At 37.3% G+C, this 26,449-nt stretch overlaps 1 protein-coding gene across 2 annotated transcripts; it reads left to right on the top strand.

The window, feature by feature from the left end:
- The first annotated feature begins 5,433 nt into the window (after positions 1-5,433).
- RBM46 (RNA binding motif protein 46) lies at positions 5,434-25,546 on the top strand. 2 transcript variants are annotated; one of them, XM_050895623.1, is made up of 5 exons: positions 5,434-5,636; positions 8,419-8,580; positions 13,886-14,353; positions 15,770-16,552; positions 22,422-22,468. In XM_050895623.1, exons 2-5 carry the CDS (start codon positions 8,430-8,432, stop codon positions 22,466-22,468), a joined length of 1,449 nt encoding a protein of 482 aa, XP_050751580.1. In that variant the 5' UTR covers positions 5,434-5,636; positions 8,419-8,429. The 2 variants fall into 2 exon arrangements, with proteins under 2 accessions (XP_050751580.1, XP_050751579.1); XM_050895622.1 differs by lacking the exon at positions 22,422-22,468 and adding an exon at positions 23,996-25,546 and having other exon boundaries at positions 5,583-5,636.
- Positions 25,547-26,449: the final 903 nt, after the last annotated feature.

Here is a 26,449-nt window from a genome sequence, read left to right as displayed (position 1 = left end):
TTTAGTTGTTCACTGCAATTTTGGTTGTGTCACTAGGCTTTGTAGGAAAGACAATAGCTAGATCCAGAAAAATCATTGTTAGCTCTACTTTATGAATACTATAAAAAACCCCAAAGATAAGCCATGGGATTCTGTGTGTATAATATACAAATACATATATAAATAGGTATATATATAAATGAAAGAAACACACAAAACCACAGGTTACATTGCTTCAGACTTTCTTAATTGTGTCTCCAAGCATAGCACTATATCCTTAAAGCCTCAGGAAAAATATAAAGTAAGTTAACACAGAAGCATCGTAAGTTAACTATAATTGGCATTGACAGTCCAGAGTTTCCTGACTTAAAAGCTAGTTAGCAGCTCACAGCAGCTGGATTATACATTAAAAGGATGTGAGCTTGATAAATCGATGCCTTTTAGGATTCTCAGAATAAGCTGGAATTCAAAGCCAAGTATGAACAGCCTAAAGAAAGAGTGGACTCTTTCCACTTTTCAAACTACAGTTAAGGTATTTTAAATATTTAAATCTAGGAAAAGTAAAAATTAAATCTTATTCTCCTCTGTTGCACTCAATATGTAATTTATTTCCAGAATTATTAAATATTCAAAAGGTAATGTGATATAAAAATCTTTAGCCTCCCTGGTAAACTTCCAGTTAATGTCTAGGTCAGTTCAGGTATGACCAAAGACTTTACAGTTTGATGTCTGATGCCTGTTTGGTTCCAATGCTGAAACACGCTCTAAGACTTTCACAGAAGCTACCATAAATTCAAGTATTTTCTGACAATATTTGCAGAGAAATAAAAAACTGAGCAGTGACTGAGAGGGGACTGTCTCCGACTTTTCCGAGCCCTCCGGTGAGGACCGAGACATCAGCGGTGTGACGAAAGGAAGCCCGCTCCATAGCTCTTTGTGCTTCACATCCTTGTGGAAAGAAAACTTTGGTTTCCAGGTTGTTGGAACTTTGGTTTCCAGGTTGTTGGGGCAGTAGCCACTTTCAGAAGCACTAAAAATGCCAAACCTCTGTAACTGCTGCTGTACAGATGTGCGGAGGATATACTGCCATTTCAGAATTCATTTAAAATGTCTGCCTGAAAAGCAGACGGGAAAGCATTCTGTAACAGTGGAGCATCAAAAGACCGCAGTACTGCAGGACAGGATTTTCCATCTCCCTTGGCCCTTCCCTCCTTCCTGTCCTTTCTTCCCTTCTGTTTCCTGACATTCACCTCTTCTTCCACCAACCCTTTGCGGTGTCACTTTTTTCAGCCACTTCCATCTGCTCTTTCCCTCTGGGGGTTAGCCGTATTGCCAGAAAACAGCCGTTTCGCTCAGTGATTAAAGGTATGGCCTTGTCACACAGGGTCCAGGTTTTTAGAGTGAGATACGGAGGGAGCAGAAAGCAATAGTTCTGGAGGTAATGAGGGGAAAAACAAGCAAAGAGATTTTATACGCTTCGTTACGCACATTTTAAATCACTCTGCGCTCAGCAATATTGGCTTAAAGTTGATTTAATTCAGTTTACATCAGTGAAATTGTTGATACTCATACTCATCTAAGTGAAGACAACACGCTTCAGGATCCACTTTTTCACATTCATTGCCTATCTGCATGTTAAAATCATGTGGCATGCGTGTCTCAAAGTGGTTTACAAAAAAAAGAAAGCAATTCTGTATGATGTTTTCTCTACAATTAATATTCTGTTCCCCCAAATGCTTATTCCAGCAATATCAGATTTTGTAACTTTATAATTAAAAAAGATTCCAACTCTTGTAAGGCAGAAAGCTGAACAAGACCAAACAGCACCTTTCAAGAAAAAAAGACCCTTTAGGCACTAGGATGCCTTGTTAGGAGAATCCTACTAAACAGGCATTACAGCTACTTGATAGAATGAAACCCAAAATAAAATGGACTGATTGACTGAAATGAAGTCTTTCTAGACAGCTTACTATAATTAGATTTACAATCGTATTATGTCTAGGTTTTCTACAGAGACGTTTGTCTACACTTCAAAGGATGTCTGCTTCCTTTTAAAGTATTTCCACTACCTACATATCAAACCTGTCAGAGTGCAGAAATACTACATACCCTCTTTTCCTGCTCCAGGCCATAGTAAAATTTACACTGACAAAAAAAGCTTATGCTTCTATTAAAGTATATTACAACTGCAGTAATAGCCCACTCCAGGAATATATATGCTGGGGCTTGCTAGCATTCCAATGAAACAGAAGTTAAAAAACATCAAGGAGTTATGTGTTACAGCTACCTAAAATAACTTAGAAGGAAAAGAAAAGCAACTGTCTGGTGCAGTGCTGTAAAATACAACGTGTAAGAAAAAGACCTCTTTCACATTTTCAAATTTAGCCAAAGGAATAAATGTCATAATCTTGGCAGGACTCTGCCCTCATTCCTCATCCATCAGATTTGTGACGGTTTCAAAAAGACATTTGTGAGGAAACTAACTCAGTGTTAATAGGAACTGTATAAAGCTTTAGGGCAAATAGCATATTATTTGCAATTAAAGTAATTTTCTAACCAGAATTTGTGCCAAATGCTTTTTGTAAATTATGCTGTAACTCTTGTAAAATAATCCTAAAATAAGTTTCTATTTATGAGGTTTAAAAGTTAAATGGTTATGTACTAAGGTACTGATTCAATAAAGCAGTAAAAACCTAAATACTCTGATAAATAACAAACATTGTTCTGGGCCTGGTCTTCCTTCCCATCCTTTAGTAAATCTTCATTAAAAATAAGTGAATTAAAATATGGCATTAACTTGGATTAGTGGTATTTATATATGTATGGGGCGAGAGAAAGAAATTAAAACTGTGAGAAGCTGTCCCTTTGCTGTGAACAGTTGTCAATCCTAGAAATTGGAATTAAAATGTTAATCGTCCTTCTCCTTCTACCACACTTATCCAAACGATGGCTACTGATAAATGAGTGAGATATGTCTTTTGAATGCACAATGCAATCAAGTACTGTGGGAGAGAAAGGGGAAGAAATTAAAACAAGGTGGAATTCGCTGGGGGCAGTGCCTACCTGGAGGAGGGGAGAGGCAGCTTATTCCCTCCAACTGTTCCAACTTGATAGAATTACACATTGTGTTAAAGGTTAAAAGTAACTAAAGCTAACTTTTTACAGTGGGAGATTGACTGAAGGGTTTGCTTGGTGAGGATTCTGCTTGTTGCAATACAAGAAAAGCAACGTTTCAGAGAGTGCTGAGGTGCATAACTAGTTTTGGTTTAGCCATGAGAAGCTTTCAGGTGTGCAAACTCTTTTTTGAATACCTGAAGTTATCAGATATACTGCTTGATTTAATAAAAATATTGTATTCCCTTGTAAATCTTGTCTTATTACAAAAGAAATAAAAATATTCAGCTCAGACTTTATCACGAGTCACAGCAAAATCCAAGACACATACAGGTTAGAAACAGTTGTTCTTAGTAAAACCTAATTATACTGAACGACTAGACTGTCAGAGAGAAAAAAGCAGCTAGCACCTGTGGGCAAGGGGGTAGTGAGAACTCTGATACCCAATTAGCGCGTGGGGAACAAAGGAAGAAAAGGATCATTAATTTCTTTTAGAGAGGCAGGGGTCAGCAAGAAAACCAAATTAGTCTTTAGTTCCTATGTCTGATGTTTAATAAGAGATAATAATGTAGACATTGAATACTTTTTGGTTTTTTGATTTTCTCTTTTATTCATGTCATGTCATAAAGTGAAAAACCTGATGGCAAATTTGTATGTTTTCCTTGAGACCTTCTGCTGTTAAGTGCTGGAACAGGTTAACATTTCCAGCTGAGCAGCTGTTCAGCTCCTCTATCCTAGAGCAGCAGTCATTTGTACTCCAGAAATGGCTGTACACGGTAACCCATCCAGTAAGATGTCACTTACATGAAATGCCAAGAAAATGCTGAGAAGTTGTGGGTTTTTTTTTTTTCACTTAGAAGAGATTGTCCGCATTCTTTCAGTACTTCCCACCAGCAAAAACAACTGAGACACATGGAGTTTTCTGCCAGGGAGTGAGCGGTCTCCACGGTAACAGGGACACCAAGCTGCAGTCAAAATGCCCCAAACTTTATTTAACTTAATATACCCCAAATTCATTCCTATTAGAGGCTTCGTGGCTGGCTGATTTAGATGTGGTCAAAAAACAAGTGGACACCTGAAATGAGGAAGTGGTGAAATTTAATCTTGAAGGCAATAGCCTTGGTACGTTGGCCATTCAGAACTTTTAAAAGGAGACATATCATTTGTAAAATACATGATTAGTGTATCATGCCATTATTAATAAAAGGATAATAAGCTTTCCCTTTGAAATATAAGCAAACTTGAATAGGTAAATGCCTAATATGAAGTGACAGTTTTGTGGTAGTACATATTTAAAACTAGATTGCTAAAAGCTCTGGAACATATTAAGATGAATTTGCATGTCCCTAAGTTAAAATTTCTAGGATTCTCTGCCTTATTAATAAGCACAGTTGAGCATTTAAATCTTAAAGAGAGGGGAAGAAGTCTTTCGTAAAAGTACTTTGGCTTTGAGAGACTTTCATGTGCTAGACGGGGAAAATGGGCCACAACATGTTGATAACAAATTGAAGGACTCGCAAACTAATCCCATACTCTTTATTGACTCTGGTGCATCTGATGCGTGCCCATCAAAGTACCATGCTGCAGCTGCATGGCTGTGACCCCCAGGAAGTTTCGATGGTAGTTCAGGAGCAGTGCTGAAACTGCAAGGCCTCCAGCCCAACTGGCTTGAGAAGTGCCTGTAGCTGTTGTTAAGATAACGTGATTCATTTCTGGGAGACTGAAATATTAACAATAGGGATTGAAAACAGACCTACTTCACTTAGGTATTACCGGTCAACACGGACCTACACGACACTAAACGTTCCCTAAACCACAAGAGCACACCAGAGCACGTCCCAAAGGCCCAAATACACCTTTTATGAGCGGATATAAGCCGAAAGATACAAAAAATACCAGCCAGCAGAGCTTAACAACTGGCCCTCTTCTTGGAATGGAGGGACCGCGGCAGCGGGCAGCCATCCGAACCCCCTCAGGAGGGGCTGTGAGGCGGTGCCCCCTATCCCCGCCCTCAGGGCGGTCACGCGGCGCCACCAGCACGCGACGTTCCAGCGGCTTCCGCGGCCGCCCCACGGCGGGCGGCTGCCCCACGCGCACCAGCAGTATTCTGTCGTGCAACGGTCGCCTGTTTTAAAAGAGTTCGCCTGCCGGGCACTGTCCTTTGCCTTGCTATGATTGGCTGGTGTTGCCTGTCAATTGTGCCCGTGCCTACCCTGGCCGCCCGGTGATTGGCTAGGCGGGGGCAGAGCGAGGGAAAGCTGTGGCAGCGGGGTCAGGCGAGTGAGGCGGCTGGCGGAGGTGTCGGGTGGGGTTAGTGCCTCCGGTCTGATCTGCCCGCTGTGGCGCAGGGCTCTTAACGGGGGAGCGGGGAGTCAGTGCCGCGGCCTCGCTGCCCTGGGGATTAGCGGCGGGTTCGGGCCCTTGCTGTGCTGTGGGGAACGGCAGAGGCGGCGTGAGGGACGAGGGCGTGTGGAGAAGGGGCCGCGAAGAGAAGGGGCTGCGGCGGCCGCCCTCAACGTGCAAGTCGGCGAGAGTAGCGCAGGGTATTGCCGGGGCTGCTGTTTTTCTCTCTTTTCTCTCCCTGTCGTACATGCCGTCTTGCCTCCTCAGGTTGTGTTTTCGCCATGGGGCCCGTCCGTGGTCAGCTTGTTTCCTCCACTGGTCTCATGTCCTAACTCCTCAGTGCCTCTTCACCTGTCTGGGAGCGCTGTGGGTGCCCTCATCGACTCCCACGATTTTAATCTAGTGTCCCCTTGCTGCCGTTAGGGATAACGTTTTTCTTGGCTGGATGTTTGAACTCAGACAAAGGGAAAATTAATTTACTTCTCCCTTGACCCAACTTTGCTGTTTTCTATTTCCATGCCTTGCTAGGTCTGAAAGTGCCGAGAGAGTTCCTGATTACGGAATCTCCATGCAGCTTGTAGGCTGTGAAGCACAGTAAGTGTAATTCACTTGCTGAAAGGAGCTGGGACACCATTTGTAGCAGACAGGAGTCCTCCTGTTACTGCTGTTGCCTGTGGGGGATTTTTTTGTGCTCTACCCTGCTTCCTTTCTGGAATCTCATTTTGATGAAGCCAGGAGTTGTTTGGGGTTTGGCTTTTTTAATGACTGGTGATGGGTGTCATATAAACTAATCCAGACTGGTTGCTTGCATGGATTCCTGCCCAAAAAATGAATACCAGCTTCATAGAAAAGACAAAATACATATATCTCCACCAAAAGTCTTCTTTTTCTAGGATGGAAAAAATTGCAGTTGTGTTTATCACCATTAAGGGGTGTGCAGAGTCTGTTATAAGGTCGTACGAAGGCTGTTGTGAAAAGAATGCACCGAAGAATAGTTTCATTATCGCTTTGATTTCAACGCATGTTTGAAATTACTAAGTTGTGGTGGGGAAGTCCACCTCTGGACAGTAATATCATTGCATAACATGCATAAATGTGGCAGTGGAAGAGGCTTAATCGTTCCATAAATAGTGTATAATCTTTTGAAAAACTTCAATTTATGCAAAATCATTTTAATTTGAGATACTGGGGTAGTTTTCAGCGGAATGTGTAAATGAAGAATAAAAGGACTAGCAACCATGGGGATAGTTAATGTTTTGAGTATGAAGGCAAAAGCTCGCTTAGTGTGATCAGCAATCATCTGAAAACCTTTATATATAAAGATGGGTGGGATAACATTTGGTACATTAACTACTATGTATGGCTTTATTTTTACTAATTCTTGTTTCTGCTAGTGGTAGGGAGTTACATAGTCAGCTGTCAGGTAAAATAAATAATCTGTGTAGATAATGGTGCTTGTTTGGATAGTCAAGCTAAAAGTAATAGTTTAGTTAGTAGAAAAGCACCAGAAGTGACAAGCTGAAGAGGAGAAGGTGGCTTCAACTGCAGACTGTAGAAAAAGGATGCAGTTGTAACTGTTTTTGAACTCTTCCCTCCCTTTTGGCAGTGTTCAGTGCAACAAGTGTGAGTTTTCTGCAGTGCTTGAGATAATTGGTTTCTTGGGACCTTAGGTAGCGGAAGTCTAATGAAGAGACAGACACGTGAATGCTTATGCATTCTTTACTGTCCTTGATTTAGTTTCCTTTATTCTCTGCTTTCCAGATACTTTATTAATTGAGGCCTTAACTAGGAAGCCTCATGGTTCAGCAAATAATAGTGGGTTGACAAGAAACATTCGTGTGAAATTTAAGCTGGTTTTAACTGTTTTTCTTGGAAAAAATAAACTGCTGATGTCTTAGGACATTATTTATTGGAGCCTGATCCTGAAGACAAAGCAAGCTGAAAATACAAGGGACATTAAAGAACAAACAGAAGTTGTAGCTTATTTTTCTGGTGGTGATTTTTTTGGCAGTATTTCTTTCGGAGGTTGAGTGGCATAGCACTTGGACATACCATTTGGGCAAAAGATTGAAGTGTTGAAGAAGGTTGCTTGTCTTAAGTATTGCAGACCTGAAGGCAGAAAATCTTGGGAAAAGAAGACATAAATTGGGGACGGAAAAAGAGGCAGTGAAAAAAAAAAATCTGGCTTGAAAGCTCATGTTTTTTAGGGGCTTGACTAGTAAAGTTGGTAATTACCAAATGGGTTCCTTGGTGTGATTGTTTCCCATCACCTGGATGACAGCGAAAGCTGTTGCATGAGATCTTGGCATGCAAGGGAAATAGTGGATAGAGCAGCAACAACCATATTGATAAACTTTTTTAGTTTTGGAAATGATGAAAATGGATAAAGTAATGAAAATAAGGACCCCAGAGGTGGGATTATTTCAACCCTTAGTTTTGCCAGTCAGTTCTGCCTAGTTTTATTGTATATTGGTTTTAATTACTTTTGTTCATGAATTCTTTGAATTGTTTATATTAATTAGGCATGCACTTAATACATTTCTTAAGTATTTTTGTACTAAAATACAGTTTTAAAATCATTGGTACTTCTATAAAATGTAGTAATAAGAAAGTGCAACTTGTCACTTCAAGTAGCATATAGGTCTCTACACAACTGTGATAACGTGATTTATGAAAGAATTCATTTTTCTACTTGAAGGGCAGCATACTTAGAAAATAGTTGTGATACCACTTACAAAAGTTTGAATATAGAATATATAGTTGCTGGCTAAAGTTCAAGATTATCACAGCTACAGAACAATGTTTTGAAAGCAAATACATAGATGATAGTAGTTGGATGTAGGATTGAAGCCTTATGCTAAAAAAAGCCACAGTAAATAGGCAAGTATAGCGTAAGTTGTTTTTCTGTGCTTTGGTAGCTTCTGTATACAGAAAACAACTTAGAATTACCTGAATTGAAATATATGCAATGTTCTGTTGAAGCTATTGCAGATATGCATGAGGAAAATAAAGCTGCAGCAAATGGATGTGGCAAAATCCGAAGTGGCACTCAGAATGAGGCTGCTTTACTGGCCCTGATGGAGAAGACTGGATACAGCATGGTTCAAGAAAATGGGCAAAGAAAATTTGGTGGTCCTCCACCAGGTAAGCATTTCTTTTGCGATTACGAAGTTGGAGTTTATTTTCTGTAAGGAGAGCTATACTGAATCAGACTGAAAATTTGTGTAGCCCCATGTCCTGTATCTTGACAGTGACGAGTAGTAGATGCTTAGGGAAAGAGTGTAAGAAACACAACACATACAGGGTCCTGATATGCTTTACAGTTCCCAACATCTTAATATCTCTTGTGCTAGACTATGTTGAACATTTGCTCTTGGTGGATTTAAGAAGTCACAGCTTTAAAAGCAGCTAAAGTTGACAGCGGAACAAATGTGGAGCTGAAAATACTGTGTTCCATATGACTGAGAACACGCTTGAAAACACTTAGTGGCACAGAAGGGAAAACCAGGTTGGTGATAGCAGGCATAACCTTCATTTCTTGTCTTACCACTTGCATTGGCCAAAGCATTTTTGTAACAAACCTCTCTGTTCTCTGAGATAGCACCAGTGAAGATAATCTAACTCATTTTGTTTTTAGAGTTGACTAATCTGTTCTCCATATCTAACATAACCTACCCCCCACCCCCTGTCATTCTGAGAAGAAAAATTGATAAATGCTGAGCTTCTGGAGATTTTATCATTCATTGGATGTGTTTTTAACAGTGAAATACAACAGTCAGAGTTTATTATTCATGTGTTACTGTTCTTTCACTTAATACACTGGAAAACAGAAACTGTTGAGTATGTATCCATGTGTAAACAGAAAATAAGAGTCGATAAAAATCCCAGAGAATAACAGAGATTGTATTGATGGTATAAAAACTGCAATCATCATCTTGGTTAATTTATGGTGGTTTGAGATTTATTGTCACAGTGCAAACAGGAGACTTACGCACTTGAACTGGAAAGTTACTGCTGCAATGAAAACCAACTTTGTCACTAAAATGTTTTTCTGTATGCCTAGTTATATTTCTGCTAAAGTCAGTGACAAAAAACCAAGTAGAATTAAGTCCTGCAGTATATGGACTATATACATTGCAATTTGGAAACAGTGGCTATTGGATTTAGTAAACACTTTTCAGGATGTTACTGCATTGGAAGACTTAATTTTTTTCTTGCATATTAAATGCTATTTCAAAAACATGTCTCATACTGTGATTAAGTAACTTAGCAATAATAAATCTCTTAAAATAGCCCTATCCCCTGCTAAAATACTTTTATTGAAACTGCTGCTGCAGATTTAGTTTATAGAAAACGAGTAATGCTCACAGGTAGTGCAAGGAAAAGCCTTTGTTCAGCACTTTAAATTTGCTTTCCAAAATAAATTTAAATGACTCTTAAAGTAGGATTGATAAAGGGTGTTTTTGTTTGAAGACGTTGCAAGATCATTCAACTTCAATCCATGCTTATACAAATGCTGGAAACAGTGGGTTTATCTTGTGCTGCACAGGCTGAAAGTTTGTGAAATAAATGGATAAAACCCAAATGATTTAATTTGTTACTGTTTTGAGTGAAGACACCTGAACAGAGGAGGAGGAGTAGTTCAGTAGATATATATTTTTCTTTCCTAATTATCTTTTTTTGTCATTATTCCCCTATTCAAGAGTTAAAATTTATGTTGGGTGTGTTTTCCCCTACCAAAAAGTAATTTTGTTTTTCTCAAGAATATGTTAAGAAAATAAGTGGCTTCTAGATCATTTAGTTTGAACTTCTGTGTATCTTACACATTTACTTTCTGCTCAGTTATTACTGTGTTGAGCCTCATGACTTTTTTTGGCTAAGACACATTTTCAGAAAAGTATCTGGGTTTGATTTTGAGAACTCTAAAAGGTGGGATTATCTACTCCTACACTTAGCTTGTTAAAATGGTTAGCATCTTTCCTGCTGAATTTGGGCTTTATTTCTAGTCTGAAATAGTTTTTTAATTTTCTTGATGAAGTACCTAGTACCTGTAATTCTCTGTAATAACGCTGTGTCAGTTACCTTTATCTTAACATTTCTTGTTATTCTGATGAAATGAATCAAATGCCTTAAATCTTTATGAAGCATTTCTTTTATTTTGAATAATTTTTCCAGTGTCATCGTTGACATCAGCAATGTACAAGAATTTTGCCATTAGTCCTGGTTGTATCAGATGGAGTACAGTAACTCTTCTTTTTGAGTCAGATTATGCACTTGCACAAGCAGAAAGAAGGAAAATTCTTTGTGCTGCTGTTTCAATTCATTCTCACTTGTGGCCTGTGATCCCATATCTTTATAAGTGATGCTTGTAAGCATGAACTGTATTGCTCATTGCTATATATAGTTTAAGATAACAGCTGCATCAAAATTATTTCTCTTTGGAAGTTTTTCCTGTCTAAAATTATGTACATACTTTTACTAGCCAATATAAAATAGCCAAAGGAAGCCCTGTGAAATTATTTTGAAAATGGCACTGGAAGAAGAACTGCAGGGCATCACTGACTACTCCCTGAGGGCTCAGCCTGTTCTTAACATAAAAAATGTATTAAATAATTTATAATTATGATTTTTAATTAGAACATTAGGCAGTATTAAGTGTATTTGTTTGGCAAAGTTACTTTTATTAATGAAGTTTGTTAATCTTTTCTGAAACTAGATGTGTTTGACAAGGTATATCTTCCATAAATCTGTTCATTGACATTAATTATATACCTCTCCTTTAAATTTTCATGTATTTTCATACTTGCTTAGGCTGGAAATTGTCCTAAGTTACTATAAATGATTTTCTAGGCCAAATGAGACTTGAATGTTTGAGATGGCTTGTAAGAAATTACAATAACTGTTTGTAAATGAAGAGTTTCACTGTGAATTTTGCTTGTTTAAGATGTGGTTTCTATAAGCTTGTGTTGCTGCCAGAGGAGACAGTCTCACTGTCAGCTCTGTTTTCCTGTTACCATCTTGTTTATCTCACTGGCATGTTACCAAGAGCAAGCGGCTTATCTAGCTCAAAATTACCCTAAAAAATTATATTTTTTTTTTTTTCCACCTCAATTGGCAGCAGCAGCACAGTTCTTGTTCAGTTTATGCCACTCATGGAAAATGTATCCGTAGTGTGTTTAAAAGAAAAAAAGAAAAAAAAAAGGTTAAGTGAATTTTCATTGCTTTGTTTGGGTCCTCTGCCTAGATTGCTGCGGACATAATGGTGTCATTAGGTATGTAACTTATTAGCATTACATGGAGGAAAATTTGAGATGGCAGGGATCTCACTAACAGTGGGAGGAATATAATTATAATGTTGATTGAAGTTTGATTACTTGAACTGCTGCAAAAAAAGGAATCCTATAATCTATTGTCCAGGGATGAATCAAGTGCCCACTCAAGGAAACTCTCCGGTCAGTTGGTAGCTACTTGAGGAACGGCACTTTTGGTTAGCTGTTTCCATGTTTGCTGTTAAATACATGTCGCTCATTGGTAAATGTGGCACAGACCAGGTTTTAAGTCAGGAGTCATAACTTACTCCCAGTTGGCAGTAATGTGCTGTAATGCTAAGTTAGTATGCAGCTTTAAAATTAGAAGGGGGGCTTTTTTGAGTGGTAGATGGCTTTTACTTACTGAGAATCACTGTTTAATCAGTTACTATCAGTTAATGATGGTAAAAGTTTGTCTAGTTAATAAATGAACATTGTTGTTTAATTTCATGACTTCCCTATGCAGTCAAGCATAGCCTCCTCCCTTTTTTCCTGATGAAGGTGTGCAGGAGCTTGTAAACGGTGTACTGTTGGTTTATGCTTTTTTATGTGGGCAACTGACTGGCATGATGTGAGTGATGGCAGTACTAGCTTGCAAACTTTGTTACTTGCCATGTCCTTGTCAGATCTCAGCTGAAGTGGTCATAAATGTTTATAAAGCTGAAAATGATAACGATGTTGAATGCTGTGTGGAACCAAACTTTTTCCTAGATAAGCCATGGCAGCGTGGCTCCAAATGCATGTCAATTCTGATGCCTTGGTAGCTTCACTGTGTACCATGTAGTTCTTAGTGTACAGCTTATAGATAAAAATTTATTCTGTGAGAAGGCAAAAATTTCCCAATTCCGTGAAAAATTTTTTTCACAAGTAAATCATGCGCTCTTTGATGATACTTACATGAAGGAAAAAGTTTTAGGTTAATTACAAAATCACTTAAATATAATTTATTCTGAACTTCAAGCCAAAGTAAAATATTTATCTTCTTATTTTAACTTGTCAACAGTAATTTTTTTTCACCTTGCCTCCTTATGCTTTGTTGTTTCATACGAGTACTTACTTACCAAATTTTGTGTTGTTTTTTTCTACCAGCTTTGTACTCCTTGCTTTCCTGCGGAGAACCTTTCTCGTCAAAGCTTTAGAAAAAGCTGTTAGTTATGATTTAACTGTTTGTCTGCCTTTGAAACTTCTGCCTGATTTGTTTGTCTAATTTGTTTTAAAAAAACCAAAAAACAATCAACCTTTTTTAAAAAAATATGCATATTTTGGGAAAATGTAGTGCCATATTTGCAGGCCATAACTCCATATTTTTAAATGTACGTATGCATTTTTACATTATCTGTTGAACATACCTTTCAGCATATATGGCAGAGATATAAAAGAGTATATGAATGTCCTTGGCTTAAGGACAGAAGCATGGATCTTCTTGTAACTTTCAGATGTGAATTAGGGACTTACTTGTTCTGTGGATTTAATTTCTTTTTTCCTACCATCCAGCTCCAGCCCATTAAAACTGTGGTCTGTTTTTAGAGGAGAAGTGTTCAGTCTTGTTGGCTATTGAAGAAAGGATGGCTCCATATCCTACCTTCCTTAGGGAATCCTATTTTAGTGGCTGAATGGAGAAGGTGGAAGCAAAATGTTTGGACTTTTTGAATGATGTCAAGGAAGAAAAAAAGTACTGCACTGGGGACCCTGACCAAAATTTCTTAAAGTATGGACAAGAAGTGCAGAGAAACATTTGCAACTTTAAAATGTTAGAGTAGAAAATACAACTTAAGTTCTTTCTCAGTTATCACCTATCAGTTGTATTAATAACTGACACATAATTTTAAGGGGCAGAAAATGATAGGAATGTAGAGTCTTATAGTAAACCTATCAGTGTTTTAAATAATGCTAGGTTCAGTGGGTTGTCATACAGATTCCAGTGAAAAAACAGAAGGTGGAATTGAAAGAAATGCAAGTTGTGGGCTTATGGCATTTTTTAATTTAAACATAACAAAAATAAGAAATAATGGATGAGAATATGCTAGTTTCAAATTGAGACTAAAAATAAATAAGTAACTCCCACCTCCAAAGTAGGGGTGGGGGGAAGTGTGCCCATCTGGCATTTGTACTAAGATTGTTGTTGGACAATTTATTTTAAGGTTGGGAAGGTCCTCCACCACCTCGTGGATGTGAAGTTTTTGTGGGTAAGATTCCTCGTGATATGTATGAAGATGAATTAGTTCCTGTTTTCGAGAGAGCTGGGAAGATCTATGAGTTCAGACTGATGATGGAATTCAGTGGTGAGAATCGAGGCTATGCCTTTGTGATGTACACTACTAAAGAGGAAGCCCAGCTAGCCATCAAGATTCTTAATAATTACGAAATTCGTCCAGGGAAATTTATTGGTGTCTGCGTAAGCTTGGACAACTGCAGACTATTTATTGGAGCAATTCCAAAAGAAAAGAAGAAAGAAGAAATACTGAATGAAATGAAAAAAGTTACAGAAGGAGTGGTGGATGTCATTGTTTATCCAAATGCCACTGACAAAACTAAAAATCGTGGCTTTGCTTTTGTAGAATATGAATCTCACAGAGCAGCTGCGATGGCTAGAAGGCGGCTAATCCCAGGTAAACCTATTTGTAATTAAATTGAGTTTTTGGGGGAGTATCTGTCTCCATTTTGGGGGGGATGGGGTGGTGGATCATCCCTGTTTTCCTTTCTTTAAGGTATTTTGAGAGTTACAAAACTGCAGTAGTGCCTTTCAGCTAAAGAGAAGTGGTTTTTTTTGGTTCATGAATCAGGGTCTTTTTGGGGTTTTTTTGTTGTATTTTTTGTTTTGTTTGTTTGTTTGTTTTTTTAAAGAAGCTGAAATTTAAGCAGTTCTGAGAGTGAAAGAACAGACATCTGTTTTATAAACACAAGTTACTGTAGTTTACACCAAGATATGTATTTGCTTGGGCACACATCCAGTTTTCATTTGCATGCACTAGTCCCTGCATATGAATTCCCTTCAAGCTGAGCTTCAAAAATAAAATGCTTGGAATGTGTCCCTTATTTTCTTTGAGTGTCATGAGTGATGTTATTGATGTTTCATATTTTAAAAATGTTTGAAAGTAGGTCTGTAATCTTCTACTAGAAAATAATTTTAAGAGTTTAACAAGTAGAAGATGACTTTTTCTTTGCACCTTATTTTACACGTTTTGAGGGAGGGAAAGGAGAAGGGATTAAATATACTGAAAGAGGAGGGACTAGGTAAAGGTACAGTTAAAAAGGGAAATTCTAGTAGAGAAAGGAAGAGAAATTAAATAGGGAGGAAATGAAACAATATAGTTGGAGAAGCAAAGTTATTAAAACAGATAATACAGCATTGGCCTTGCTGAAATGAGTGTATTTATTAAGGCTAAGATGTAGGCAAGTCTCGTGTTAATTGCTGAGAGAGGGTTAGGGAGGAGTGTTACCTAAGACTTATATAGGCCTTGCAAAGTAATGGGAGAAATATGGCCAGATCACTGAATGTAAAATAAACTAGTTGTGTGATATGCAAAATGTTGGCTTGGAATGAGTAACAAGGTGGGGTTTTTTTTTTAGTTTATTGTTTTGGTGTCTGATGCAACATAGAGTAAGGCTTGTGCTAGTGTGTATACATTTAGATGACTTTTTCCAGGTGTTGACCTTGCTTCTTAAAGTGGTAATGTTATTGAAAAGGCTGTGTTTACTAACTAGTAAAATAGTATGTTGCTTATGGTTGCTTTATATACACGTGTACATGCATGTCACAAAATCATGAAGTCTGTGTTTTGACAGCTTATGGTGCTTAATGAACCCAAAGGGTACAGATAGAACACTTTGAATTTTTGCAGAGTATTATTTTCTTTAGTAATTTCAAGTCGCAATATTTTACATACTTTGCTTAAGTAGATGCAGGCAACAAAAAACAGTTTCATGTGGCATGCATCATGTTTGCTTTTTGTAGAGGTAGTTGATAAGAATGATTTTGTTTCTCTTTCCATATTTCTTATTGATGTAATGCTTCTTTGCTGTAGGAACATTTCAGCTCTGGGGTCATACTATTCAAGTAGACTGGGCAGACCCTGAGAAAGAAGTTGATGAAGAAACAATGCAGAGAGTGAAAGTATTGTATGTAAGAAATTTAATGATATCTACTACAGAGGACACAATTAAAGCTGAATTCAACAAGTTCAAACCAGGAGTAGTTGAACGTGTAAAGAAGCTGAGAGACTATGCTTTTGTTCATTTTTTCCACCGAGAAGATGCAGTTGCTGCTATGTCGGTAATGAATGGAAAGTGCATTGATGGAGCTAGTATTGAGGTAACGCTGGCAAAGCCAGTTAACAAAGAAGGTACTTGGAAGCAACATTTTAATGGTCAGATAAGTCCCGGTTCTGAAAATCTCTTAGCGTTTCCTAACAAAGAAGATTGTCATCAAAAGTCCTTAGGGAAACCAGCAAGTCTTTCAGTTCGTCTTAATGGTCAGCACAGTCCAGGCCCCCCTGAAGTTGAAAGATGTACATACCCATTTTTTCCAGGAATAAAGCTTACTCCGATTAGCATGTATTCTTTAAAATCCAGTCACTTCAGTTCTGCAGCAATGCATCTGGATTATTTTTGCAATAAAAATAACTGGGCACCGCCAGAATACTACTTGTATTCAACCACAAGTCAGGATGGGAAAATACTCTTGGTGTACAAGGTGCTTATTCCTAGTATTGCAGATGGTTCCCAGAGTTATTTCATGCCAGACAAACTCTGTACAACAGTAGAAGGTGCAAAGGAATTGGCAGCACAGTTCACACTTCTACATCTAGGTAAGCATAAATGCTTTCAATTCTTAAGAACTGAAGCTAGAAAAGTTACTTTAAATTTGTTCTTTGTGTATATATCTTGGCTTGTGTTTGTATCTTTGTATAAAGTATAAGTTAGTCTACAGAAGAATTGTTTCTTGTGTAGTCAGCTGAGTCTGGACCATCAGGTGAGAGCACTGAAGAAACACTGTGTAAACATCTATACAGTGCAATGCTAGGGTCATTTTTGCTTATGTTTATCTACCATAATGATTTATAAAGAAGAACTAGATGACATGTTAAGTGACTTAGGTATAAGGTCATCTGTGTGATGATTATGGTGCTGAAAATTTATTTGAAAGGCTGTGTTTTTATTATCAGTAGGGAAAACAGAAGTGGTAGATCCATATTCAGATAAATAAATAGGTTTGGGAAGCTTTTTTGATTCCTCTTTATAGTCATTCTTAAGGCTATAGCAGAGTATCATTACATGCCTCTACATGTATTATCTTTGGGTAAAGAGTGCTGTCATTTAGTGTTCTTTTTTTTAACCAGAAAATGGGAGAAAATAGGGATACAGTTATTCTTAATTACTTTCTAAGTCTAGCAGCTTCATTCATATATATTCCATTTCTTAAAATTACAACGCAACTACTAGAAAAGGGAAGTTTTTATATTATAAAAATCTGTTCTTTTAATAACTGAGACAGATCATTGCAGTTCTGACAGCGTTATCCCTGTTGCTCTAGAAAGTGAAATACATAAATAATACAAAACGTAACACTTTTGCCATCTAGTTCCTGCCCAGCATTTTTCAGAACATTTAGAACACAGAACTGATTTCTAGTGCCAGCCAGGTTGTTTCATTAGTAATTGTAGTCGTCATGTGATCAAACTTCATCCTCAAAGAAATCAGAATTTTGGCTCTTTGGTACTCAGATTTGAAGGCTGTTACAGAGCCATCCCATAATGGTTTGAAAATGCCTCGCGCTTCCAGGCAAAGCTTTGTATAATTTATTCCACTTGTTCTTTTGAACAGTTTATCTTCTGCTTAGTTAGCTCTTTTTCTCTTTCTGGCCTTTACATCCTGGTATATTTGAAGATGAGATAGGACTGATCTTTGTAATTTTGCAGGTATTATGAACCCTCATGTAATTTCTCTGATCTGCTGAGTAATGTTCTTGTGTATTTGTTGCATGGTTTCTTTTCAGCATGACTAGATCAGTAGATGCTGTATCATGAAATGAATTCTTGCTAGTCTTCTGTAGAACAACATAAATATTTTTCTGTCATTACAAAAAAATGTTTCTAATGAATTCTAGAGCCAGAGGTTTGGTTTTTTTCCTTTTTTTTTTTTCTTTCTGTGGAGAATTACGTTGGAGATGATAGGCTTGTTCAGATAATACAAGTTTCTTGTGTAATTGTGTGTAGAAAGTTGGAGGTTTTTTGGGTTGCGGGGTTTTGTGGTTGTTGTTTGTTTTGTTTTGTTGCCCCCCCCCCCCCCTTTTTTTTGGTAAAATTCAGAATTGGAGCAATGCCAGAATTGTTTGGGAGGGAGTGTTTTGGTTTTTGGAGTGGTAGTAAGCAAGGTCTTTCCAAGTTTCTTACAATATCTAGGAAGTTCGAACAGGTTGTGCTTCAACTACTATTATTTCCGTTTATTAATAGAGTGCTGTGTCTTTTCACATTCTAGTTTAGAATATCAGCCTTCTTAAGCCATGGACTTCCAGGTTTGAAAGGAATGGCATTCAGTGTGGATAGTGCCTACGGTGTGTGGGCCAGGCAGTGTCTGAGGCACCAGACTTCGTGATCCTGTATAGTGTAGCTCTGGATAGAAGCACAATGAGATCGTACAATACAGTAAATAATCCTTTTCTGATCAGCTGTGCATGCATGCATACAGGGCCAAGGACTGCATCCACAAGATTTAAAGCTTGATTCTGCTTTAGGAGTAAGGAGGAGAAAGGAGAACAGATAAAGAAGTGTTTATTAAAATGCTTTTACTTCATAATTTTGGCCCAGTGAAACTGAATTTTCAGGGAAATGGAAGCAGAAATAGTAACTGAAAGGCTAAGTGGAGTCCTGTGTTAGTGATGACTGCTTCTGTTCCTAAGAAATGCTTTAAGACAGACTTTTCTGTTCCCCTCTCCTGCCCCCCCCCCCCTTTTTTTTTCCTTCTTTTTTTCTCACCTGTTCTAGTTTTGGTGGATTGGAAAAGCTACTGCTGATAGCAAACTGTTAAAATAGTGTTGCCATCCTTCTCTTCCTCATACTGCTACTTAGCACTTGTTCAGGAAGTCTCTTGATACTTAGGCTGTGGTGAGATTTTTCTTTTGGATGAGTTTGTAGCAGACTTATGTCGCACTTGACTATGATGCCTTTTTTTGCAATGCATGACTGAAATGTAAACCAGCTTTTTCTTCTTGCTTAGAATCTTGCTTCTCGTTCGTTTTGATTTTGCATGCCCAAAAGGTCTTGGAGGAAGAACCCCCAAAATGCAAAGCCTTATACATTGTCTCCACTCGAGCAGTGATATGTTTGATTTGCATTAGTAGGTCACCTCCAGAAGGAGATACTGTCAGATGGTCAAAGTGATGAGAAGTATTTATTTTTAATAATAAAACAGCTAAGTATCTGTGCCTGGTTGTGTATACACTGTGGGTGGAATTTTACTGGTTTAGTGTCTGCTTCCATTTTTTTCTAGCTATGAAAATTAGGGCCATACATTTATAACCAGTGTAATTCTGAACACAAAAGAAAAAAAGGATGCTAAACTTGAAATAGTGGTGTGAGGCTTTCCTTCTTTAAAGAAGAATGAAGACAGCTTCAGGTTCTCTGCTTGACCATGCATACCTGCCCATTTTGTGGCTTACATATAGCATTATCTAAAGATAATATTTTCTCTCCTATACTTCTTTGGGAAAGAATCACCAGACCAATTAAAATTAGACTAAGAATGATTATTCACAGCTGTGGTCAAATCCAGACTGCAAACAAGTTAAAAAAAAAAAAAGAAAGTACGTGTTGAGATTTTTATCTCTTCCATTATAGTTACAAATGCTATAGGGAAAACATTTTAAGGTGAATTTAAATTAACAGTATTTTAAAGCTTTTTAGCACTTCAGTGTGCCATATGATCACAATTAATGTGAATTCTTACTTAGCAGAATTCCCAAATCCCGGGTTTGGTTTTTAAAAGCTGATCACCTAATGTCCTAGTGCTAGTAATGCTGTCTTGTTATCTTTGAACTATAAAACCTTTTTCTTTTGATGGCCTCTGTGCACTCTTGTTTCTGAGGATTTGGCCCTGCACAGAGCATGCAGAGCCCTATTTCAAAGCAAGCACACATGGCTAACTTTTGAAAGATACACCTCTTTCATGTTGATAAAAACCCTCTTTTTGATGTTGGCATTGTCATGATACTGAAATATGGCCCTAAGGAGTCTAGAAATAGAATTTCTTTTCCTTATCTAACCTACAGAAGCTGTTTTTGTTCCAACTTTTATATATGCACTATGTTGAAAGAAACTTTGGAGCTAAAGAAGATTTGCTAGATGTGACAGGATCCCTCCTTCTCACTGAAGTGTCTGTTGTATGGTTTGGCATGTTGAATGATGCTGCATGGATGCATGTGTTGTGGGGTTTTTTTTTTCTGGTTTTGGTTTTTGTTTTTTTATAAGTAGCAGTGACTTTTGAGAAAAGTCTGAGTGTGTTTCTTCTTGGAAGCAACTTACTGTAAGCATGAGTGTACAAAGATGACACAGGGAATAATTCCTTCTGGTAAGTAATTTCTCTTACAGGAGCTTAATTTTTTACCCACTTAATTTTTGATGAAGTATACAGATTTTTTTTTTTCTTTTTAAAGCATATAAGCAGACTAAGGTAGGTGAATGAGAAAGGGCCACTTTGACAGAATTTTGAAATTGGACTGTTACGATTAATAATCTCTAAGCACTCTGGCTTTTTTTGGTGATACGTATTTCTGTATTTACTTTCACATAACAGAATACTTGGTTGTTACTGCATACAGTAGTCCTGAACAGACAGCGGTACAACAATTAACCACTTGGTGTCACTTGAATATTTTGAAAACGATGCTTGGAGAAAATACAGAAAGCTGTGATTTCACTGAAAGATGAATAAGCTATATTTTAATGTTACTACGTAAATCATGAACAGATCAAGGGAGTGAAAAAACTCAGGCTTGTTTAATTATATGGAAATTACATGTCTGAACTACATGTCTGGATGTCCATTTGTGAGAAGGGGAGCAGAGCTACATGTTGATGTTCCAGTAGGTGAAGGGGGGGCAGGGGGAAACAGAATAGGAAAAAACCTGAGTGCCCTGTAGAAGAAATTAATACCTCTTCCATTAATTTGAATCTCATTTCAACACAAATAAGGCTGTGTGTCTAGAAGTTACACACCACCTTAGTGTTGTTTGCAAAATGGTGCTTGGCTGTTAAATGTGGTATCCAGTTAGAAAAACATGTAAGACTTCCTACTCTTGCCTGTCTTGGAGGCTGACTAGATGTGAGGCAGCTCCAGTCTGGAGACTGTATAGTTGTGCTAATTAACACAGACTATATTCCACCTCTGGTCCAGAAGCAGTGTTAGTGCAGAGTCAGTCCCAAAGTAGGCGGCGTTATTTATTGTTCAGGTCCTTTGCATCAGTAATGTAGCTTTGTAGCTTATGGAATCAAGCTGGCTCATCCAGGTGACTTCCAAGTATAGGCAGAAGAGATCTTGAAGTTGCATAGATGTGCTCTGAATTGTAGAACTTCCACCTCCCTTTCTTTAGTAAGAGTAAACATCTGAAGCGTGGAAAAGCAGAACATTCTTCTGAGAATGATGGGGGTTTTGTTTGGGTTTTTTTTTGTTTGTTTGTTTTCACTTAGTGCTGGTGGAATTCCACTGGTTTAAGGAAATACCAGATGATGTCAGAACCTCTTTCTAATCCCTAAGATAACACCCTCTGTAGCAAAGGCTGAGTCCTGGGCAGTTCTCTCCCTACTGAGTCTGACTTAAGGGTGATGGGGAAGAAGGGGAGAAGTTTCGGTAGTTTCCTCAGTTTTGGGGATCTGCCAGGTTTTAGGCATGTATTCCACAATAGGGTATTCTTTGTTCATTCACACATGCTATTCCATGTGGCGTCTCACTGAGACACGATTTAAGAAATTAGTTTTTAAGTAGAAGAGAGTATTTAAAAGTATTTAACAGATACTGAAATATATACTGATAAAGTGTACATATAAAAATATATATATAAAGTATATATATATGAAAAATATACTGATAAATCTCTGAATCAAGGAAAAGCATTTTAATAACTGTATCATGAAAATAACAGTTTAATTCCAGTTCACCACATAGAATGTATATACTAAATGGTAGTGGAACAGGTGGAGTAAGCATTATACCTTACTACTATGAATTCACTTGTTTAAGCTTCTTAAATACTGCATGCAGTAGCAATTTACAAGTCAAGAATAAAACATAAACTAGTTCAAGAGTCTGTACTCAGCATCTGATTCTCGGAACAAACGTATCAGTAGACTGCTGTCCTAGATTTTGGACATTAAAGTTCAAGTGAAATGTTTTTATTTTACTGTTTCATTGTAGGCATTTTCTTTACTTCAACGCTGCCTTGGTTTGCTTTATCAAAATTCACTATATTGCTGTTGGAACAAGCAACAGCCTGGTACAAAATAACAGAAATTGCTGGCTTTGTTTAGCAAATACAGATGATAAGTGGTGATTGGTGGGGGTTTTTTTAGTGATTTTTTAGAAAGGCTCAGAATGTAGTATAAGATGTTCCTTAACAGTATGGATTTAGAAGCCTTAAATATTTATCAGATGACTGACTTTTACACATAATGGTTTTTATCACAGCCCCCAAGCAAGCATATATAACTTTGCTGTCCTTGAATGCAGCATAGTGGGATAGCAGAGGTGAGTAGACCTCCTGGGATTGTGTTTGGTGCAGGTTTTTGCTCCCTCAAAGACATTGACTTAGCTGCACTGTTTGGGCTGTTTGTTAGAGAAGTTGGTCTCAAGTTTTTTTCCCCACATACCCACCTCTGAGAAGGCTTGTAGAAATACTCTGTCCAGGTTTTTTTTTTTTTCAAAGGAGACCATAGCTCTACTGCTGTAGACCTGCTGATGGATCATCCAGTCTGATGTTCATGTGGATTGTGCAGCACAAAGGAAGGTTATGGCTTTTACTCCTAAAATGATTCTGAGTCATTTTTCAGTCGTTTCTGAATTATTTGCATTTCCAGCTTGGGTTTAAGTTTATGTTCAGAAGTGGAGTTGTTACTACACCGGTGACTTGGACTGTTTCTTTGGGTAGTCAGTTTCATGTGAAAGAAAGACTAATGTCTCCTCTGATTTGCAAAAAGTGTTATTTTTAATTTTCTGCATTTTATGCTACAAGGGTAAATGTTTGCTTTTTTTCAAATATGCTATTGTGGATGAATTTTAAGTGTGGATGTCTGTCACTTCTGAGGCCTCTTTCGTTTTTTAAAATGGGGATTGCCATCTTCTCTGAGGGTTGTGAGATTGGTTTTTAAAAGCTTATGAGGCAGTTTGAAAATAGCATTAAATCCATGCTCGGTGTTTGTTAACTTTACTGCTGGAAGCCTCTAATCTGAGTCACCCAGAATTTGTCCTGAAGATTCAGTTATTTTTCTGTTGCTGCTGCTTATGGACAGGGAACATAAATTTGTAAATCTGGGCCCGTGTAGGAGAACTTGGAGAAAAATAAGAAAGATACAACAATGTTGGACTATGTTTACCCATGAAATAACTTGAATGACTTCAGTAGAGTCAGTCACTTCAAAACAGGACTGAATTTAGTGCCCTTTTCTAGTCCATTGATGACCACAATGAAGTTGGGTTTTGTTTATGCAGTGTATGTCTGGCAGAACTCAGTACCTAGTTAATAGTACACTCCACTCTAAAGTGTTAAATATGCAATATGAAAGACTGCTGCTATGATACGTATGATATACGTAACAAATAAATACAACTCAGAACAGTGATCTAATATGCATATTAAAGTTGTCTTCATTAATATTTTGTGTTCAGTGGAGGTGAAAAAAGGTCATTATTGTAAAGTTTGGTTTAAAAAAAGTATATAGGCTGAGAAAATACTTATGTTCAGTACTGAAGAATGTTTTTTTAAAAGTATAAGGCTTTTAGGAAAAAAACCTGAGATTAAGTTCTCATTGGTCATTTCTTACTAGGTCCTTTCTGATGTTGCTTGAACTGTTGACTAAATGATTTCTTAATGATTTGAGTTAGTATTAGGGGTGCAGAGGAAAGGGAAGAATGCAGCATTGGCATAAGACTGTGAATGCTTTCATTACACCATTATCTTAAGTTCCTTAAGTCCATCTTGGAAGAGGTAATGCAGTATGATTGCTGAAATCAAAATTGTCTTTCTTCCCCCTCTTTTTCTGCAGCCAACTGTACACCCTATTTGGCTTGAATTGCCCTGAAGAAGAAAAGTTCAAAATTTATTGCTTTGGATCTTACCACAAAAGAAGAAAGAACACCACACTGATACATAATTACCGGAAATTCACATTACATGTTTATTGATGAATAATTCTTCAAAGCACATGTATGTATTAAACATTCCACTTTAAAGATTAGTGAAATTGAATGTTAAATTGTTTTGGTTAGCTTGATTAAATTTGTTTTGAAAATAATTTGTTTAAAAGATTTTTATTACTTGTAATAGTTTATACAACAGTAGCTTATTTTTAGTGTTGAAATAATTTGCTACAATTCCTGCTCTTGTATTTTGAGTTTCATGCAGAATTTTTACAGCTTCTGTTGTAAGTAATAAATCTTAAGCAAACATTAAACACCCACCCCCGCCCCCCCAACACACCGCCTTGGCAACCCTGCCTTTTCATACATAAACATACATAATAAGAAACTTAAATATCACACTCAGATTTGTTTCTGTAACATGATGCAAAATTTTATAGGAACAACATGTCCAATAAAATCTTTGCTTCTGGTACAGCATTACATCAATGGGGGAGTGGTATTTTGAAGGGCTTTATGTCAACATACCATCACGCTATGTGAGATATATTGCTATAGTCGTAACATTGAGGTTCAATACCTTAGATAATTCTTTGAGACAAAAATGGGCCAAAAAAAAAGTCTTGACACATACAAATTACATGTACTTTTACGTACAGCTCACTAAGTTGCATTTCCTGTTGTTAGCTCCTTTCTGCTGGGACACATGTGTGCTTCCATGTTTACAGAGGCCTTGCTCTTATCCAGGTTATCCCTCGTAACCAGCACTTCTACTTGCCTGTGGTAGCCATGTTGAACAGCAGCTTGCTCACTTTCTAATCAGGCCATGTTGTTCTTAAAAAACACTGTTTAGCATTAAACTGAAAATAGTTTTCAATTTTTTAAATCGGGTATATGTAATTCATTTTGAGTGAGCCATCTTTATTTTTATTGTGACTATTTAGCATTTCTCAGTAAAGTGCTTTATTTATTGCATGACAAAAAATAAAGGCTTTTTTTTTTTTTCCCTTTTTTTAAAATCTGCAACTAATACAGTAGATCATCCTTCTTTTTGAATTTGGTGTATAGTTTCAGTTCCTGGTCAAGGAATGGGCCAAGTGGCATATGTTAAGAGTCTAAGGGCCTCACCTATGGAAGTATTGGTTGTAAGCTGTTTTGTCTGAAAAGTGTTTGTCAAAAAGGAATATTATGTAGACAGAAAACAATGCAATGGAAAGATTTAAAGTTGAATAATTTTTCTTAAAAGCAGTCAACTATTGTGGTCTATTACATATTTTGGTTCATGTTTCATCACCATATTAAATTGTCTTTTTTGATGTTAATTTAGGTGCAGTTATAGCAGTTTAATTTTTATTTGCATTTGATATTAGCTACATAGTAGTTTTAAGTGTTGTAATTTTTAATGTTGAAATCATGTGTTTGACTTCTGTACTTGAATTAACATTTATATTAAATTTATGCTGTTAGTATTTGGTGTATGTAACAACCCCCCCCCCCCCAAACCAAAAACACAACAACACAAAACAAAAACTTATTTACACATGGTATCTTCACAAACTTACGTTGCAGGATTTACTTTGCTTTCTCTAGTAGCAAGCTTTGGCCAGAGGCTCCAGTGCAGGTGCTTTGCTGAAGAAGAAGAAGGGTAATTAAGTGGCTTAGTGAAACCTTGAAAAAAGAAAAGTCATTTTTAAAAAGCAAGTTTGCTTAGTGGCTTCTATCACATTTGAAAGTTTATAAACTGTTATGATCTCCTAAGAAACTCTGTTGGGAGGAAAGAGGGGGCTTGCTTTACTTCATGTTTAAACTAAGTGGTCCCTGAGGCAAAGACAAAAACCAGTGTTTGAGATATAATAATAAGTATAATGCTGATAAGATATGGGGGAACTAATTTAAAAGTATTTGTGCCTGGCAGCCTGAGAATTCTAGTCTACAGACTGCTGAAGTGAGCTTTATTTTTATTTTTCAGGTGTCTTGATTAAGACTCACTTTTTTGTTGCAAGTTTTTTATATAGACATCTTTAATGACACCTTGAAAATACAGTAGACTTTGCATGTGCAAGAAAGATTTGATAAAACAATATTCTGTAATACTTCTAATGGAAATCTGGGCCAACCAAACCTAGGTAGAATTGGTATTATTAGCTACTTAAGGGACCTGTGTGACAAGCTGCACAAAGATTGCATAGCATTAAAATGAATACCTGTAGGAAAGCTGACTTACCCAGTGAACAAAAGGAGGTACTGAGCAGTACTGTAGAAAGCCATGGGATTGTATTTTTCAGGTGTGTAACATCCTTGTTCAGATTTCTAACTGTGCTCCCATCTTTGAAGCAGTCTTGTGCAAAAATCAGTTTTGC

Source organism: Gymnogyps californianus, chromosome 4, assembly GCF_018139145.2.
Source record: "Gymnogyps californianus isolate 813 chromosome 4, ASM1813914v2, whole genome shotgun sequence".
Classification (NCBI taxonomy): domain Eukaryota; kingdom Metazoa; phylum Chordata; class Aves; order Accipitriformes; family Cathartidae; genus Gymnogyps; species Gymnogyps californianus.
The sequence above is the reverse complement of the archived record's forward strand: the minus strand, read 5'-3'. Positions and strand labels throughout refer to the sequence as shown.

What these genes read in the sequence shown, in the direction of transcription:
- RBM46 (XM_050895623.1), top strand. Translation starts at nt 8,430, where the DNA reads ATGCATGAGGAAAATAAAGCTGCAGCAAATGGATGTGGCAAAATCCGA. An exon ending in TAGAAGGCGGCTAATCCCAG is followed by an intron (nt 14,354 to 15,769) that starts GTAAACCTATTT and finishes TCTTTGCTGTAG; the next exon opens with GAACATTTCAGCTCTGGGGT. An exon ending in GTTCACACTTCTACATCTAG is followed by an intron (nt 16,553 to 22,421) that starts GTAAGCATAAAT and finishes TTTTTATCACAG; the next exon opens with CCCCCAAGCAAGCATATATA.